Source organism: Lagopus leucura, unplaced genomic scaffold, assembly GCF_019238085.1.
Source record: "Lagopus leucura isolate 7727_CA_CO unplaced genomic scaffold, USGS_WTPT01 Super-Scaffold_100027, whole genome shotgun sequence".
Classification (NCBI taxonomy): Eukaryota; Metazoa; Chordata; class Aves; order Galliformes; family Phasianidae; genus Lagopus; species Lagopus leucura.
In genome coordinates this window covers 5,764,389-5,778,955 of record NW_024962278.1, presented here as the reverse complement: position 1 = coordinate 5,778,955, position 14,567 = coordinate 5,764,389, and the positions used below count along the sequence as shown (strand labels likewise).

The following is a 14,567-nucleotide window of genomic DNA, read 5'->3' as shown; positions in this document are numbered from 1 at the left end:
TTGCAGAGGCTGCACCTGCATCAGTCAGCAAGGAGCTGGAGCGCTCTTGGTGGAAAAGAACAGGCTTCTGAAGTCCCATGCACAACACAGAGCCCACGGCTGTGCTCTGCAGCTCCCCCTGCCCACCCCCACCTGCTGCCGGAGGCAGATAGGAGCTGCTCTGGTGCTCAGCAAGGGGGGAGTACAAGAAGAGAGCACTGGTGCCTGCCCAGATAGCCCTACAGGGCTCCTCCTTCCACAGGTGGGCAGCCCAGATTGATGCCACTCAGGTGCTCCACATTTCACCAAAATCCCAAAGCCAGATTGTATCAGCAGCAGTTTGAGCAACAATTTCAGCCAGTTTGAGTGCTTTCACTCAAATTAATGTGGTGGTTTTCTTCTACTGAAAGAAGAACTGATTTTCCTTCTTGCTGGTTCTCTGTATCTATCTGTGTTTTCCTATCTCTCTTCTTCACTCTGCTCCTTTGTAGCTCTGTCACTCAGCATGCATTTTTCACTACGTGACCCATCTCATTAAACCTAGTCTTTCTGTCAAGGTAACTTTCTGTAAGTTGTAGCATTCCGTAGGCTCACAGGGATCTGAAGCAAGCACAAAGCAAACAAGAAGAGCAGCAAAATGTAAGCATGATTTCTTCCTTCAGCAGTGTTCACTGCTGTAGTGGGACTTGCAGAGAGGCTGTCCTGTTCCCTCACCTTTAAACACTCAAAAAAAGAGATTTGTGACTCTGGGGATACAGCACTGGCTGTGGTAAATGCTGGGGAGGTCTGTGGGCTCTCTGCTTCCCAGCAGCCTGGTGTACCTCAGTTCTGTGCCCAAGAACTAATGCCCAGCCAGGTCCCCAGGATATCCCTTTGAACATGCTATAGCTGAAGCATAGGAACTTCCTTGTTCCTCCTTCTAGCCACCAGCTCGTGTGGAAATTGGAAACCCTGTGAAAGTGTCCTCCCTTGTAGGAGTCTTCCCCTTCCTGACCTGCCTGTCAGGCACCTGGGGACGTGGTCTCCAGCACATGCTCACTGAAAAAGCCTCAAGCTGAGGTAATTATGGGGTTGTAGCAGTACTAGAGCAGCTCTTGGGTGACAGCCCTGCTATTATTTTCCCTGCAGTAAAATCCCTGGTGCTACATGTGAGGGCAAGGCCAGCCTCTGCGTCCCTGTGCTGTGCAGGGGTGCTGCACCAGGAGCTGGGGGGTGAGGGGCTGGGGATTTGTGTGGCTGCAGTCACAGGTCTGTGTCATCCAGAGGGCATGCTGCAGCTTCTGCTGCTAGGCTGGGTTGCTTCAAGGGCAGAAACACTCCATGGCAACACAGCAGTGCACAGCCAGGTAATTGGTACACAGCTACTTGAGGCAGGTTCTCCTGGGCCTTCCTTGGCCTCCCTAAGGGAAGATGTGATGGAGACTGGAAGGCTCTGCTCAGCTGGAGTGAGCTGCACGGTTCAGTGATGAAGGTGGGAAGGAGAAAGCTCTGTGGTGGTGGAGAGGAGTTCACGTGGTAATGAAACCCTTTGACCCCATGGAGAGGACCTGTGTCTGTGTTTTCACAGCTGCATCTGTGCTGGCTTCTAATGAACCACGAGATGAAACAGCTGAGCTGTCATTGCTAACTGATCACTGAGGGCAGGTGTTGCACTCCCTGTTTTTACCTGGCATGCTGAGTTCCTAGAGGGACCTGCTTGTGACAAAACTTGGTGCACAAAGCAGCCTAGGGCAGCTCTGGTGTTCACAGTGGAGAAGGTTGCTGCAGTGTAACAGGCGTTGTTTGCATCCACTGCCCTCACACAGCATCCTGCCTCAGCCAGGACATTCCTCCCTCCTTCCTGATAGCATCTGCCCACACATTTGCCTAGCCAAGACATTCCCAGCTCTGCTCCCACAGTAATGGAGGTGCCGGGAGCTGCCTGGGCTGGGGCGAGCAGCCTGCGTGGGAGCAGTTCTCTCTTGTGACAGCTTGGCTGTGAAAGTCAGAGTTCTTTACTTGGTGTTATTCCAGAAACTCCATATTCCTGGAAAAAAAGCTTATGCAAATCTCATTTTTCAATAAAAACAAAAACTACAACAACAACAAAAAAAAACAATCAACAACAACAAAAATAAGTACACATAAAAACCGAATGAATAGCTGTTTGGCTGGAGAAAAATGGAACTGCAAACTGAACTGCAGCCTGAAGATGTGAGAGCAAGCCAGAATGTATCATTTCTGAAATGCTCTGAAGCCTGAGCCAGTTTCTTGAAGAGAGGAAAAAACACCCCAAACTCAATGTTCCCATGGTCAGCCCTGAGATAACCCCGGCGCTGCTGCCCTTCCCTCCCTCCTCTCCTGGGGGAGGCAGAAGGAAGGCAGCCCACAGCTGCTGGAGGAGATGCTTGTGCAGGTTTGTGCTGAGCAGAAGCCATCTTGGTCAGCATGCAGGCTGCCTTGCTTAATCTTAAAACATGCTAAGAAGAGATAAATCTTTTTCAGAGCAATCTGTGTACTTCAAACAACTGTGCCTCTTTTGCAGACATAATTGATGTATGATATCTTTTGAATGACTGCAGCGCAATCGGAGGTTAAACAATTGGAAGAAAACAGTCCTCTCCCTTCTGCCTGCTGTATCTTATTGGCTTGAGCTTTCTCTTCTGAGTCCTTGATGGCAGCAGATCCACAGAGCTGGGGCTGAGCTGTGCCCACAGAAGCAGCACTGTGACTTGGGGCAGCTCCCAGGGGTGGATGTGGGTGTGTTAGAGCCAGAGCTCCAGGTCAGCAGGGAGCGCCTCATAGCCCCGGACAGAAAGCAAGCTCTGTGCTAGTGAGTGCTTAGCAGGGGGTTTCTTTATAACTTGCATTTTGATCTTCGGAATTTGAATGCATTTGCATGTTTTCCTTTTCACTCGATCAAAAATGATGCTTTGCCAGAGAGTTAATAACTCCCATGGCTTCACATCTGGGGAAACCAGCTAGCGGGCCCCTGAGAGGACTGATGGTGGGGAAATGCTCCCTGCTGGGGCTGCTGAGATAACGGGACAACAAGGAGTCCAGCCCTAGACGCTGGTTGGCAGTGCAGCTGTGCTAATTGCTGACTGCTGCTTCCCCACCTCAGTCTTATTCCCTGTGGTGCTCTGCCATTCCCTCCCAGCTCTGGCACCTGCCTTGTACCAACTGGGTTCAGCAGTAACCCATTGGAAAACCAAAATGAAAATCATGCTGGGGATGGTTGATTGGAGAAATTGAGGGCAACAAGATGGCAGTCCTGCCACCCCCTGGGGCTGTTGGTGGAAATGCAGGGCTGGGCACTGAGAGAGAAAGGCAATGCTTGAACTGTAGCTGCCTGCAAAATGCAGGCCAAGACATACTAAATGAGGGCATTGCAAAGGAAAGTACATTATTTGCACAGCAACTGCTGGGAAAGGACCTCTGCCAGCGGGCTGAGCAGCTACTCGGGAATGTATAGACCCTGTTCCACCTTGTAGAAGGCCTTGCACAGAGAGTGAAAAAGTGTGTGCTCCCTGGCTTGTAGGGTTGGGAGGGAGGAAATACACTGGTGGCATCTGGCCCTACAAAATCCGTCACTGAAACTGGCAGCGTCTGTGGAATCTGTAACAGTTTTGAAATAATTTCAGGAAAACTGCTTAATAAGCATCAAGGATGTTGCAGTGGTAGTTTTGTTCAGCTTTATTTAAAAAAAAAAAAAAAAAAAAAAGTATTTGAAAAGGTTTTCATAAAATATAACACATTTAAAGTTGTTCACAAAATCATGCAAATACAATGACTTGTAGAAGTAAGGTTAATATATATATATCTTAATTTGTTCTTCTGGGCTCAACGTCTAAATGTGCAAATGAGTAGAACTGGAAATTGATACAAGTTTTTGTGTTGCAGTAGAGAATACAAGAAATATGACTGTGGGAACCAAGAAGATGTGTCAGATATTGAGGAAAACTCCTTCCCTCTGACCGCAGACTGACTTCTGGTAGTGAGCAGCTGCACACACTGGGGCAAGGCAACTGGCTGAGCAGCCATACAGCTGGAGAGCTCTTTGCTGTGATAATAATGCTCCATTTGGGAGCATATCCCTGTACGGCTGCTGGTTGAAATGGGAAAAAATGCAAAGCTCATCATAGCAAGACCAAAAAGCTCACCTCTGGCCTTTTCTGCCTTGTTTTTCTTTTTTATACAGTTTAGAACCACTATGTTAAGATTGGATCATCTGTAACATTTGACATACAAAACCAAAAAAGCAAAGCACGTCATTAAGACAGAGTCTATCTGCAGCATTAAGCCTGTGAGGAGCACCTCAGCAGCACCATGAGTATTTCCTTTCAGCAAAAGCTGGCAGGGATGGAGCAGTGGGATTTGATGCACCTGTTTCTGGAGTGAAGGTTCACTCTTTCTCTCTAAAAACTGAGTCTTATCTGCAGTGTTGCTCTCCACCATGGACCAGAGGCTGGCAGGTATTGGGCTTGCACAGCCAATGTCAGGTTCTGGTCACAGCTTTTTGACACTCATCTGAAAGCAGATGCAATACTCAGCACTGCTTTGTTGTGGCTGAACTCTGAGCAACACCAGCAGAGCTCGATTCGACAGCGTGTGTCTTAGCAGAAGTTTTAGCTTTAGCCTTAAATGTGCTCTTTTCTTTGTGTCCTATTTAAACCGGATGCCGTTGCTTATTAGCACTGCTTTGATGAGGCTGAAGGTTGCTGGTACTTTTGTAACGGCAGCTGATAATTTCCTGACTTGTAAGTAGCTGGTAAAGTGTAGTAAGTTTTATTATTATTATTATTGAGGGTGGCAGAAGGAGGGGCACTGATATAATCTCCAACATCAATGGCACTTATAAACTCAGTTTTCTGGAAATGGTTTTTGGTCTGTATGCATTACAATAATATAAAATCAAAACATTCTGCATCAGTATTTTGAGTTACGTGTCTGTGGTATGTTTGAACAGTAGGAAGACACAGCGGCTGGCTTCCAGGATTACACAGTCATGAGGTCACTTAAAGGTAGGTCCTAAAGATCATGATATACTTCATGGACTAGTTGGAGACATCAAGTAAATATCTGTATTGCCAATATGGGCTGTTAGTGCCAAAAAAGTGAAATAATATCACACATGTCCATGTGCAGGCTACATTTTGCTAGACTGAAGTTGCATCCGTTTCTTATTTGTTTCTCACTCTATATTTCATTGAGATAATCTTGGTCAGGGTAGATCAGGAAGCCAGTAAATAAGCTGTCTGTCCAGTAGGGATCATAAAAGAGCCCATTTTGTTCAGAGTAAAAGATCTGCAGCCACACCTCGTCCTCTTGCTTCAGAGAGAGAATGGTTGATCCAGAGGCAACGTCGTGGTTCCCAGTGTTGGCGTCAAAAGTCTTGATCCGGTACTGCCCGTTGTGGACCAAGCCGATAGCCAAATGTTTGTTGGCCAAAGTGATATCATAAGTGAAGTAGTAAATACCTGGGATGCTGCATATGAATTTCCCACTGGAAGCATTGTAATGTCCTCCCTCATTCATCAGGATCCTGTCAAATTTGATGGGGAGCCTTTCTCTTGGGTAGCTCTTAGAGACCGCTACAGAGAAGGCAGATTTGGCTTTGTTGGCATTGCAGGTGCAGGGTCCTGGCATCCCAGTCTCACCTTTGTTCCCTTTGGGTCCTTTCTTTCCTGGTGCTCCGTTTTTTCCAGGATTACCCTTTAAACCCTTTGGTCCTCGTGGGCCTGCCTTGCCAATGGCTCCTGCTTTCCCCTTTGGTCCCGGCTTGCCTGGGTTTCCTGTTCTGCCCTGTGGACCTGAAAGACAAATAACCTTGTAAACTCTTTAGTGAAGGTTTAATAAGTGGAAAGGGGTTGTTATCATTGCAGCAGTATGTTTTCATTTGGGAGGAAAATCGTAGTGGTAAGAAACCAATGAAATACCACCTGGGGCTGGACACACGTCAGGTCATAAATCATGTAAATACTGGGATTTATGCTGTGTCTTATTATCTGCCATAGCAAGGGTAGATGGCTGTGAGAGGAAATGTTCTCTAGATTCCCTGTTCTGACTGTGAGAGAAGATGCAGCACTGGCACACTGGCATTATGCTGAACCAGGAGTGCACTCTAGTGTGGTGATGGGAAATCACTGCCTTCTGCCTCCAGCTGGCCCTGATGCTCACAGTGGGGACTGATGGAAAAAAGAGCCCCTTTGCAGGACCAGAGGAGGGTGGATGTGTGCTTTGATTTTAATGGAGCACGGTCAGAGCAGTGCCTGACCCTCAGTGAGAGTGCTCTAGGGAATCAGTGCTTAATTTTTTATTTGATTCTGTTTCCCCTGAAAGCAGGAATCAGAGATCAGTGTTTTGTCTCTCACATAACGTGTGTGTGTCAAAACAGAAGGTCTCTCTCCACAGGAAATATGCATCAACAAAGAGAAGAAGAAAATGATTACATGCAGCATTACAAATCTATTAGCAAACAATATGTTTTGGGAGGTTTTGGCACGGGTTTGGGGGGTATTGTTTGAAATACTTTCTATTGCCGCTTAGGCTGATTAGACCTTCAAGGATTCGATATTGTGAAAATAAAAGTATCCACCTGTTGCTGTGGCAGCGCTACGTGGGAGCGCCTGGACACAGTGTGAGAATCCAAAACTCACTGGCAAGATCTGAGAAGAAGAGAATGTTAAGAGGAGGAGGCTGAATTCCTGGAAGTGTCTCATGAGATGTAGCCTGCTCTGAGGCTTGGATGTGGGATGACAAGTTGATGTTAACTGGGCTGTTGCACTCATGCTTTTACATTTTACCCTTGCTTTGCAAAGAAGCTCTTCCCTCTTACCTTCATCGCCGTGATCGCCTTTGTCCCCATCCTTGCCGTCCTTGCCATCTTTCCCTGGGAAGCCCATCCTGCCAACTGTCCCCGGAGTCCCAGGTGCACCAGGAGGGCCGGGAGGCCCGGGGGGACCCGGCAGGCTGCACGTCAGCTGGGGGCCCTCCTGCAGCGCTGCCTTGGCAAAGCCCCCGAGGATGTGGTTGGCCACACAGGGCACAGTCCAGAGGAGGAGGACGGCAGAAATCATGGCACAGCCTGGAGAAACGAGATGGGGGCTCGGCTGATGCGTGCGGCAACCCGTGTGTGGGTGCAGCACGGTGCCCTCTGCCAGGGCTCTGTGAAAATGGGGCACAACTGAGATCTTTTCTTTTGGCAGGCTGGGGGAGTTTTTTGTTTTGGTGTGTTCTCTCTTACCTCTTCGCTCCTCTTTGCCCTTTGCTGATCCTGCTTTTCCCCCCAGGAGCTGAGCAATGATGGCAAAGAGGTACAGAAAGCAGGTGCTCTGGACTAACAGGGCAGAGGAAGGAAAAACTGGGGAAGCTCACACCAAAGCTCTGAGATATGCACTGCTGTTGCATTGCTGAGTCTATTACAGGGTCCAAGCACAAATTCTAGGGTGATGTGGGGCTGAGCTGAGTTGTGGAAGCCTGGGGACAAGTCAGTCAAGGAAATTCTTAATGTGGTTCGCCTGACAGAATGCATTGAGCCTCTGCTAGCTGAGGACACCTGCTTGGGGTTCCTCTTCTTCATCATGCTCAGCTGCACTGCCTGCAGCCAGGATCAGCCCTGCTGCAGCCACCACTGCTGTGATCTGTGTTGCTGCAGGGGCTTGTGGCTCTCGCTCACCTTGTAGATGGATGGCCATTAACAGCACTGTTTGCTGCTTTTCTCCTGGCTCGACCATAAGCCATTGCTTTAGGTCTAGAACATGGCAAGGTTTGTTTTACTTGTTTTTGGAGCAGCCTTGCCTCTGCCTTCATTGACAGAGGAGGCTGATCATCCTGGGCTTGTCTGACTCCCCTCCTGGACAGATTTCTGATAGGAAATCATTTCTAGAATAAAACTATTCCTGTGGAACTGTTAGCGATGCAGAGCAGTTATCATGCAGTAACACCTCCCTCTGGATGTCTGCACGTGAGCTGTTTGCTAAGAGCTGCACACAGAGTAACCCCACTGCATCTTAAAATGGTGCTTGGAGTGGCAGCTTAGGTAAGGTGCTCAAAATCTATCTGACTGACAGGAGCTCATCTTCATGCACAACCTGCCTGAGACTCTGAATGTCAGAAGAGAGTAAAGTAGACTTTGCATTGGTTCTGCATCTCATTACAGATATACTTAAAAGGAGGATTTCCCCTAGGTATCAGTTTCTGGCAGACGAACGAAGAGCCTCTTGCCATCCCCTCCCAGCTCTGGAGGATGCTATGCATTTGGTGGTGTCCAGGTTGAAGATTTTCTCCTTCTCCTGCCAGTGAGGGAGATCACAGCCATGAGCTGCGGGCACTGACCATGTACTGAGGGAAATGCTTTTGGTGTTGGGTTTTTTTCCCAGTGGTCTCAGTGTGGAAACAAGCTGGTGGGGGATGGAAGGCATTCCCTGCCTCAGTTTCTTTCTTTGACCTTCTGTAGTTGGAGTAGCTCTTGGAGAAATGAGACAAAACCTAAAACATCTCTGTCTGGTTCACTGTTTTCTCAGTGAACTCACTGTTTTCGCTCCATGATCAAGAGAGATCGAGCCAAAGGAGTAGGCATGTATCACTTTGATACAATTCCTGAGCTCCAGGCTAGGAGGTGCACACTTTTATTTGGTGGTAAAGTCTCTATGAAATGCAGTCTTTACCTTCACTACAGCTACCCTGTACTGGAGGAGGTTAAATATTTTGAAAGGCTCATCCACTTGCGTGGGCTTTCTTATCACATCTCCAGTCCTGTTAGCTAAATACAGAAGCAGGGATTATGAAGCGAGAGAACTGCATTTCAGATATTTCTTCATGCTTTGGTGCTGAGGCAAATTTGCAATAGACAGATGAGCTGCATTATCTCCCGTCTTTCATTGGCCTTCTGGTCAGGCAGGATCCTGTGTGGCATGAAGCCAAGTACTGGGAATCTTTAGCATCTCTCTGGCAGCATTATGTTCAATTCCTGCACTGGAAATGAGATGTTTGAAGGATTGCATACATTTAATGTTGCCTTAGTGCTCCCGCCCTGCTATCAACTCCTGAAGGGGGTGGGAATGCACATTACATGCTCCAGATCCGGCCAGCAATATGCCATATATAAATGCTGAGTGGGAGCCCCCTGGTTCTGAGAGATGTATAATTAAAAACATGCAGAGGAGTAGGAAATGCAGAACAGATTTCTGAGCTGGTTGTGCCTGCTAAGCCATTTCCTTCGTCTGGGCTCTTTTGCTTTCCTTACACCCAAATTTATTTGCTGGTGAAAAGTGTTGGTTTAATGGCCTTGTGAAACTGAAACCACCAACCAGTATTGATGTGGACAGTTGAAAAAGTCTTCTCACTTTACAGAAATGGAAAAAAGTGCTAAAATGCCTTTGGAATGGGGAGATGCTAAGGAAAGCTCCATCCTCTCTTCCCAGTAACCACCTCAGATGGGGCAGAAGAGAAGGGAGAGGTGTTTGGAGATGGCTGACTCTAAGCGGTTGTGGCAAGGAGGCATTCCATTGTGGAACATAACCTGGGGAAAAATATAGATGGGACTGCTTTGTGTGGAGAAGGAATGAGCAGGAGTAAAGCATGGGGCAGAGGGCAGCAAGTTCTCTGGAACTTTCTATTTACCTCCAAGCAGTGCCCCTAGTTAACCCAGGGGGGTAACACACACAGTACGCTGAGGCTGGGAGGTTCAGGTACTGACACATGCACACATGCGGAACATCTGGCTACCTGGGTGTTCTGCATGGCTAGTTTGGGGCTCCACAAGAGCACTGCATCCCACATCACAGCAGTGGCACATTCACAGGAGGATCTATAAATAAGCTTTTAAAGGAATCCCTTTGAAAGAAAAAAAAATCTCCTTCTGTTCCACCTTAAAAGGAAAATTGCATCTCAGTGAAGAACATACAATGAGTTCCAAAAAGCAAATTGGAAACAGACCAGCATCTTTCCTCTCCTCGGTACAAGCAGCAGACCTGGCACCAAAGGCCATGCAGCACATTTTCAGCTGAGGTCTCACTTTTATAGAAACGTTTTAATTAATGCTTTTTGTAATAGGGTTCTGGAGGCTTTCGGCCCTGACAAATCCCTGCTGTGTGGGACTGCACCCTGTGCCCAGCACTGTGAGGGCTGATGGCTGAGCACAGCCTGTGGGGGGAGATGGGACGATTGCAGATGCAGGCAATGCTGAGCTGCTCTGAGGTCAGCGTTGGATGCTGGCAGGTTCATCACTGCTGGGCCATCTATTGGCAGCCTCTAATCTCTGAGAGAGGCTCCAAAACGTGCGGAGAATGTCTGGGTCCTGAGGCGGCAGGATGAGCCACAGGCAGGTGGTGACAGGTACCATCAGCTGGGATTTAGGGACGGTGTGCCCTTCATCCTTCAGCTGAATCCATAAGAACTGCTGCTGTGGGGTCCAGGGCATCCCTTGGGATTGGTGTAGTGTGTAAAATGGTGCTGCAGATCCCCATGGGTTCTAGTTCTGTATATGAATAAGCATTAAAAAGGAGCATCTGCAAGAAAAGCTTTTGCCTATGAGAGTGAGCCCCAGGAGCGAAGGAGCGCTTGAACCTCCTGGTGCTTGTGAGGCAGCTGGGCCGAGACCACAGCGGAGGGGAAAGTCTCCTGGGCTTGCTGGTTGTGGTGATGGTTTGGCACCAGGCATCATGGACAAATGGAGATTTTTGGCAGGGAAGTGGCCTCATGCAATGCGGTGACAGTGAGAGCCTCTGCATGGAGAGGGAAAGCTGAAAAGCATGCATTTAACTTCCGATTAAGCGAATGAAGTTGCTATAGCTGATATGATCTGCTGCACAAAGTAGTGTTAAAGGAGTTGAGGGGGAACGATGGATCTCCTGCACCCAAAACCACACCGCCTCTTCTGCTGTCCTTCCCCGACTATTTCTTCCAACCTGGGCTGTTGTTTTTATGTTTCCTGTGCAGGTGTTGGAAACCTGAGTGCGTGATAATTTAGCTCACATTTGCTAAGTCAAGAGAAAGAGGGGGACAAAAAAAACCAAACCAAAACAAAATAAAACAAAAAAACAGGGAAAAGGAATGTACTCACCCAGGCTTAATCTCTTCAGGGAGGTCTTGACAGGCGCTGGGATTCCGCTCAGCTTGCAGCAGATGTTTTGCTGCAGATTGCTGTCACATCATGGAGCACAAACCCCGTCCTCCTGCCACTGCGTCCTTCCAAGTGTGCTCTGTGGTTCTGACTTGGTGGGTCTTTCTTTTCTATTAATGTTTTTCCCTGTTTTGCATGTATTGCTGGCTTCCCGCTGCAGCTCTACGTTTTGGCTCAGCTTTGCCAAAGGCATATTTTTATTATTGTGTAATGGATCCGAGCTTCTTCCTCTGTCACGTGGCGTGGGCAGAAGTTTTGCACACACATGGCTGGAGAGCTCTCGGTGCCTGAGGAGCCTTTCCCCTTCCTCTCCTCTGCAGGCTGCTGCGGAGCTGGGCCTGGGTGGGTTCTGCTCTGCCATAGCCACTGCCCCTATGGGCAGGGTTTGTAGGGCCATGGGCAACAGGGATTGATGCTCAATCTTAGAGCACTAGCAAGGGAAGCAAATCTCATGCTGAGGGTGGGAACAAGCTTCTTGTGTATGGAATAATTTAGACGAAGCAGTAAGGATAGATCATTCAGGGCTTGGAGTGAATGACATCTCTGTGAAGCAGCAGCTTTGCAAAAATGTATATTCAAAGGAGACAGCAGGTACTGCACAGAGGTGCTGCAGGAGGGTGTGTGAGATAAGGCGAGGAGACTGTCACTGAGATGATGGAGTGGGAAAGTTTCTGTCTTTGGAAAGACTGAGGTTTTGCTGTAAGCTTTCAAAGTAATTGCAAAGCCCCAGCAATGGTTGGTGATGAGGCAGCGGTGCTGGAGGTGGTGCTGTGAAAGCTGGCTGCTGTGGGATGCAGTCAGCTGTTGTGGGATGGCAGTGCTGGCCCTGGGGCTGCTCTGTGCCCTGGTGCTGCAGGCCATAGGCACAGGGCCCTGCCTTGCTCAGCACACGTGCTGGCAGCCAGCCATGAGGCCAACACAGCTGCTGCCAGCCAGTCGGCGCCTGGTGTTCTGTTCAGTGCCGAGGGCCAGCAGAGCAGCAGTGCTCCGCAGGTGCCATTCCTCTTCATGCCAGAATTTGTCTGCATCGGAGATCTGACGTGGTTGGTTTTTGTTTTCAGAGTTTTTGTTTGTTAGTTTGTTTGTTTGTTTGAGTTTTCTGCAGCATTTGCTCTCAGAACATGGTGAGAGCAGATTCAGCTGCATTTGTTTGCATTAGAAAGACAACCTATAAACTGAGTGCATCTGCTATTGGTTTTGTGACCTGCAGTTGGTGAGGCTGCTCCTGGAGGGGTGGGGATGTCTCGCTGCTGCCGGGGCACCAATCAATACAGCAGAGCTGTGACAGCATTCAAATACTGCATGTATCTTGCTATCCACAGGCTCCTCTTCCCTGCACCCTGTGTTGGCTTTTCCCACCTAAGTGTGAGCAGGTCGTGGCCTTCAGACAGCAGAGCTGGAGAGCATGCTGGCAGCATGTGCTGTAAACCAATGAGCCGCCCCTCTGCAGTGAAGCAGAGCAGCCCTGGCGTGCAGCTCTCCATCCTTTTTGTTTTAATGCACTGCAGGAGACTGTTACAAGAGGTGTATTTCAGCAACAGAGGGTTTTCCCTTGCTGGTTCTTGGAAACTGTGCTGTTACAGACGCTGACCTCATGGCAGTGCCTTCATAACCAGACACAAGGAGTCAGACAGGACAGATGCGGCTGCAGCTGGAGGTGGCTGACAGGTGGCCTCAGGGCGAAGCGGGGTGATGGCTGAGCAGGTTTGTCTCTCTTCAAAGATGAATGCAGGGCCTTTGATTTTTTTTTTTCATTTTTATGTTTGGAAGATACTAATGGGAGGAAAAAAGCATTTTCTCTGCAGCAGGTCTGCTGGCTTAGCGTGGAGTGGTGATTTGAGTCACTTTTATTGCCCTGCCTGAAAGGAGCTTGGAAGCCTCTGAGCACTCTTCAGAGAGTGATTGTCCCTCTCCAAAAGCCCCCATAAAATGAGACAAATCGCTCTTTAAACTTTAAGGATACGCTCGAGACCATCAGCTCTGCTTAGAAGCTGCTGTCCTAACCCATTAAGATAAAAATAAATAGGTCTATTTTGGGAGGAGGAAAGTGGGAACCAGCCCAAACATCAGTGAGACACTGCCAATGTGTGCAGAAGACAAGTGGTGCTGTGGTTTTGTTTATTTGGCTTCTTTTTTTGTACTTTCTTTTGTCTTATGCGCCTTCTAACTCAAAACCAGCAGTCTCTTTGACTTGCCACATCTGGTCTATCTATCTGATCTATCCAGTAACACATTTAGACAAGAACTCTTCTGAAAATGCCTTGCATTTCTCAGGAAAGCTTAAAAAAGGGAATGGGAAATTAGTATGGAGTTCTATAGGAGCCCAAGCCTGTTGTCAGAGCACTGAGCGATGGAAATGCAATGGCACTGATTTGTGCATAAGCAGGTTATATAGAGCTGAGTGAGCATCTGAAAGCAGCAGAGAAGAGGGAGAGCAGATTGCTTATTTAGTAGAGTGGGGAAAAAATGCAAAATAATCTCCTCAAACTGAAGGCCAGATACAAATATAGACAAGAAACAAAGTAGAAAAGCAAGAGTTGATCCAGAAACCTTGCAAACTCTGAGTGATGGTGTACATTCTGAAGGCCCAGGGGAGCCAGACCTGGAGTTAGCAAAACCTCTGAGCTGGGATCTGAGCATCACTGACAGTGATGGCAGCACCTGGGGATAAGGGCAGTGCCCAGGCCAGGAAAGTTGAGTGCCTCAGTGCAGTGCCTCTGTCCTGCAAGGCAAAGCTGCATCCCCTACACAGACTGCATGTGAGCCGTGACAGTCTGCACAGCTAATAATAGCTACGGAACAAATCCCATCTCTCTCTGTTGCTTTCCAAGTGGAGAATTTAACATTAGGGCTGGATTTTTGGTTCTCAGACAATTAATTTGCTAGAAATTGACTTTCTGCTGCTCCTAAAACAGAGCACACTGTAGGCTGCACTGGCCCTCAGTTGCTAGGAGCTGCCCTTGCTGCTTTTGCTTCTATATGTGCCCAGTGTGAGATCTCTTAAAGCAAGAAGGAGCAGCCACACCACAGCAGGGGCTGACTGAAGGCGGGCTTTCTCCTCCCAGTGCATCTCAGAGTGGCTCTCAGGGTGCTGCCCACGCACAGGACACATGCTGACATGGGCAGTGTCTCCTTGCCCTGTGCTGATGGGGCACTGCAGCAGGTGCTTCAGCATCCAGCGGGGATGGGTTAAAGCTGAGAGGGGAGGTGCTCTTGGAAGGTCCCACTGCTGAGGTGAAGTGGGAGTGAACAGGGCAGGGCCATGTGCTGTGCTTGGAGTGCAGTGCAAACAGGAGGCAGGGTGATGGCTTTCTTAAAATGCAATGGAATGATGAGAATATCTTTTTAAGACTGCTGCTAGGAAGCTTTAGGTTTGCTCATCTGCCCATGGAACAACATTTCCCTGGACAAAAAGGTTTTCTTTTTCTTCCATTGAGGTTTGAGATATGGTAGTAGTTAGTGGAAGCAAAGCCCACCCCTGCCT

General features: G+C 48.4%; 1 protein-coding gene across 1 annotated transcript; it reads right to left on the bottom strand.

Moving 5' to 3' along the window:
* Window positions 1–3,645: 3,645 nt before the first annotated feature.
* On the bottom strand, window positions 3,646–11,302 carry C1QTNF2 (C1q and TNF related 2). The gene is made up of 3 exons (XM_042880768.1): window positions 11,024–11,302; window positions 6,797–7,045; window positions 3,646–5,771 (listed from the first exon to the last, which is right to left on the bottom strand). The coding sequence occupies exons 2-3, from the start codon at window positions 7,035–7,037 to the stop codon at window positions 5,158–5,160; spliced, it is 855 nt and encodes a 284-aa protein (XP_042736702.1). The 5' UTR covers window positions 7,038–7,045; window positions 11,024–11,302; the 3' UTR covers window positions 3,646–5,157.
* Between the last annotated feature and the right edge of the window lie 3,265 nt (window positions 11,303–14,567).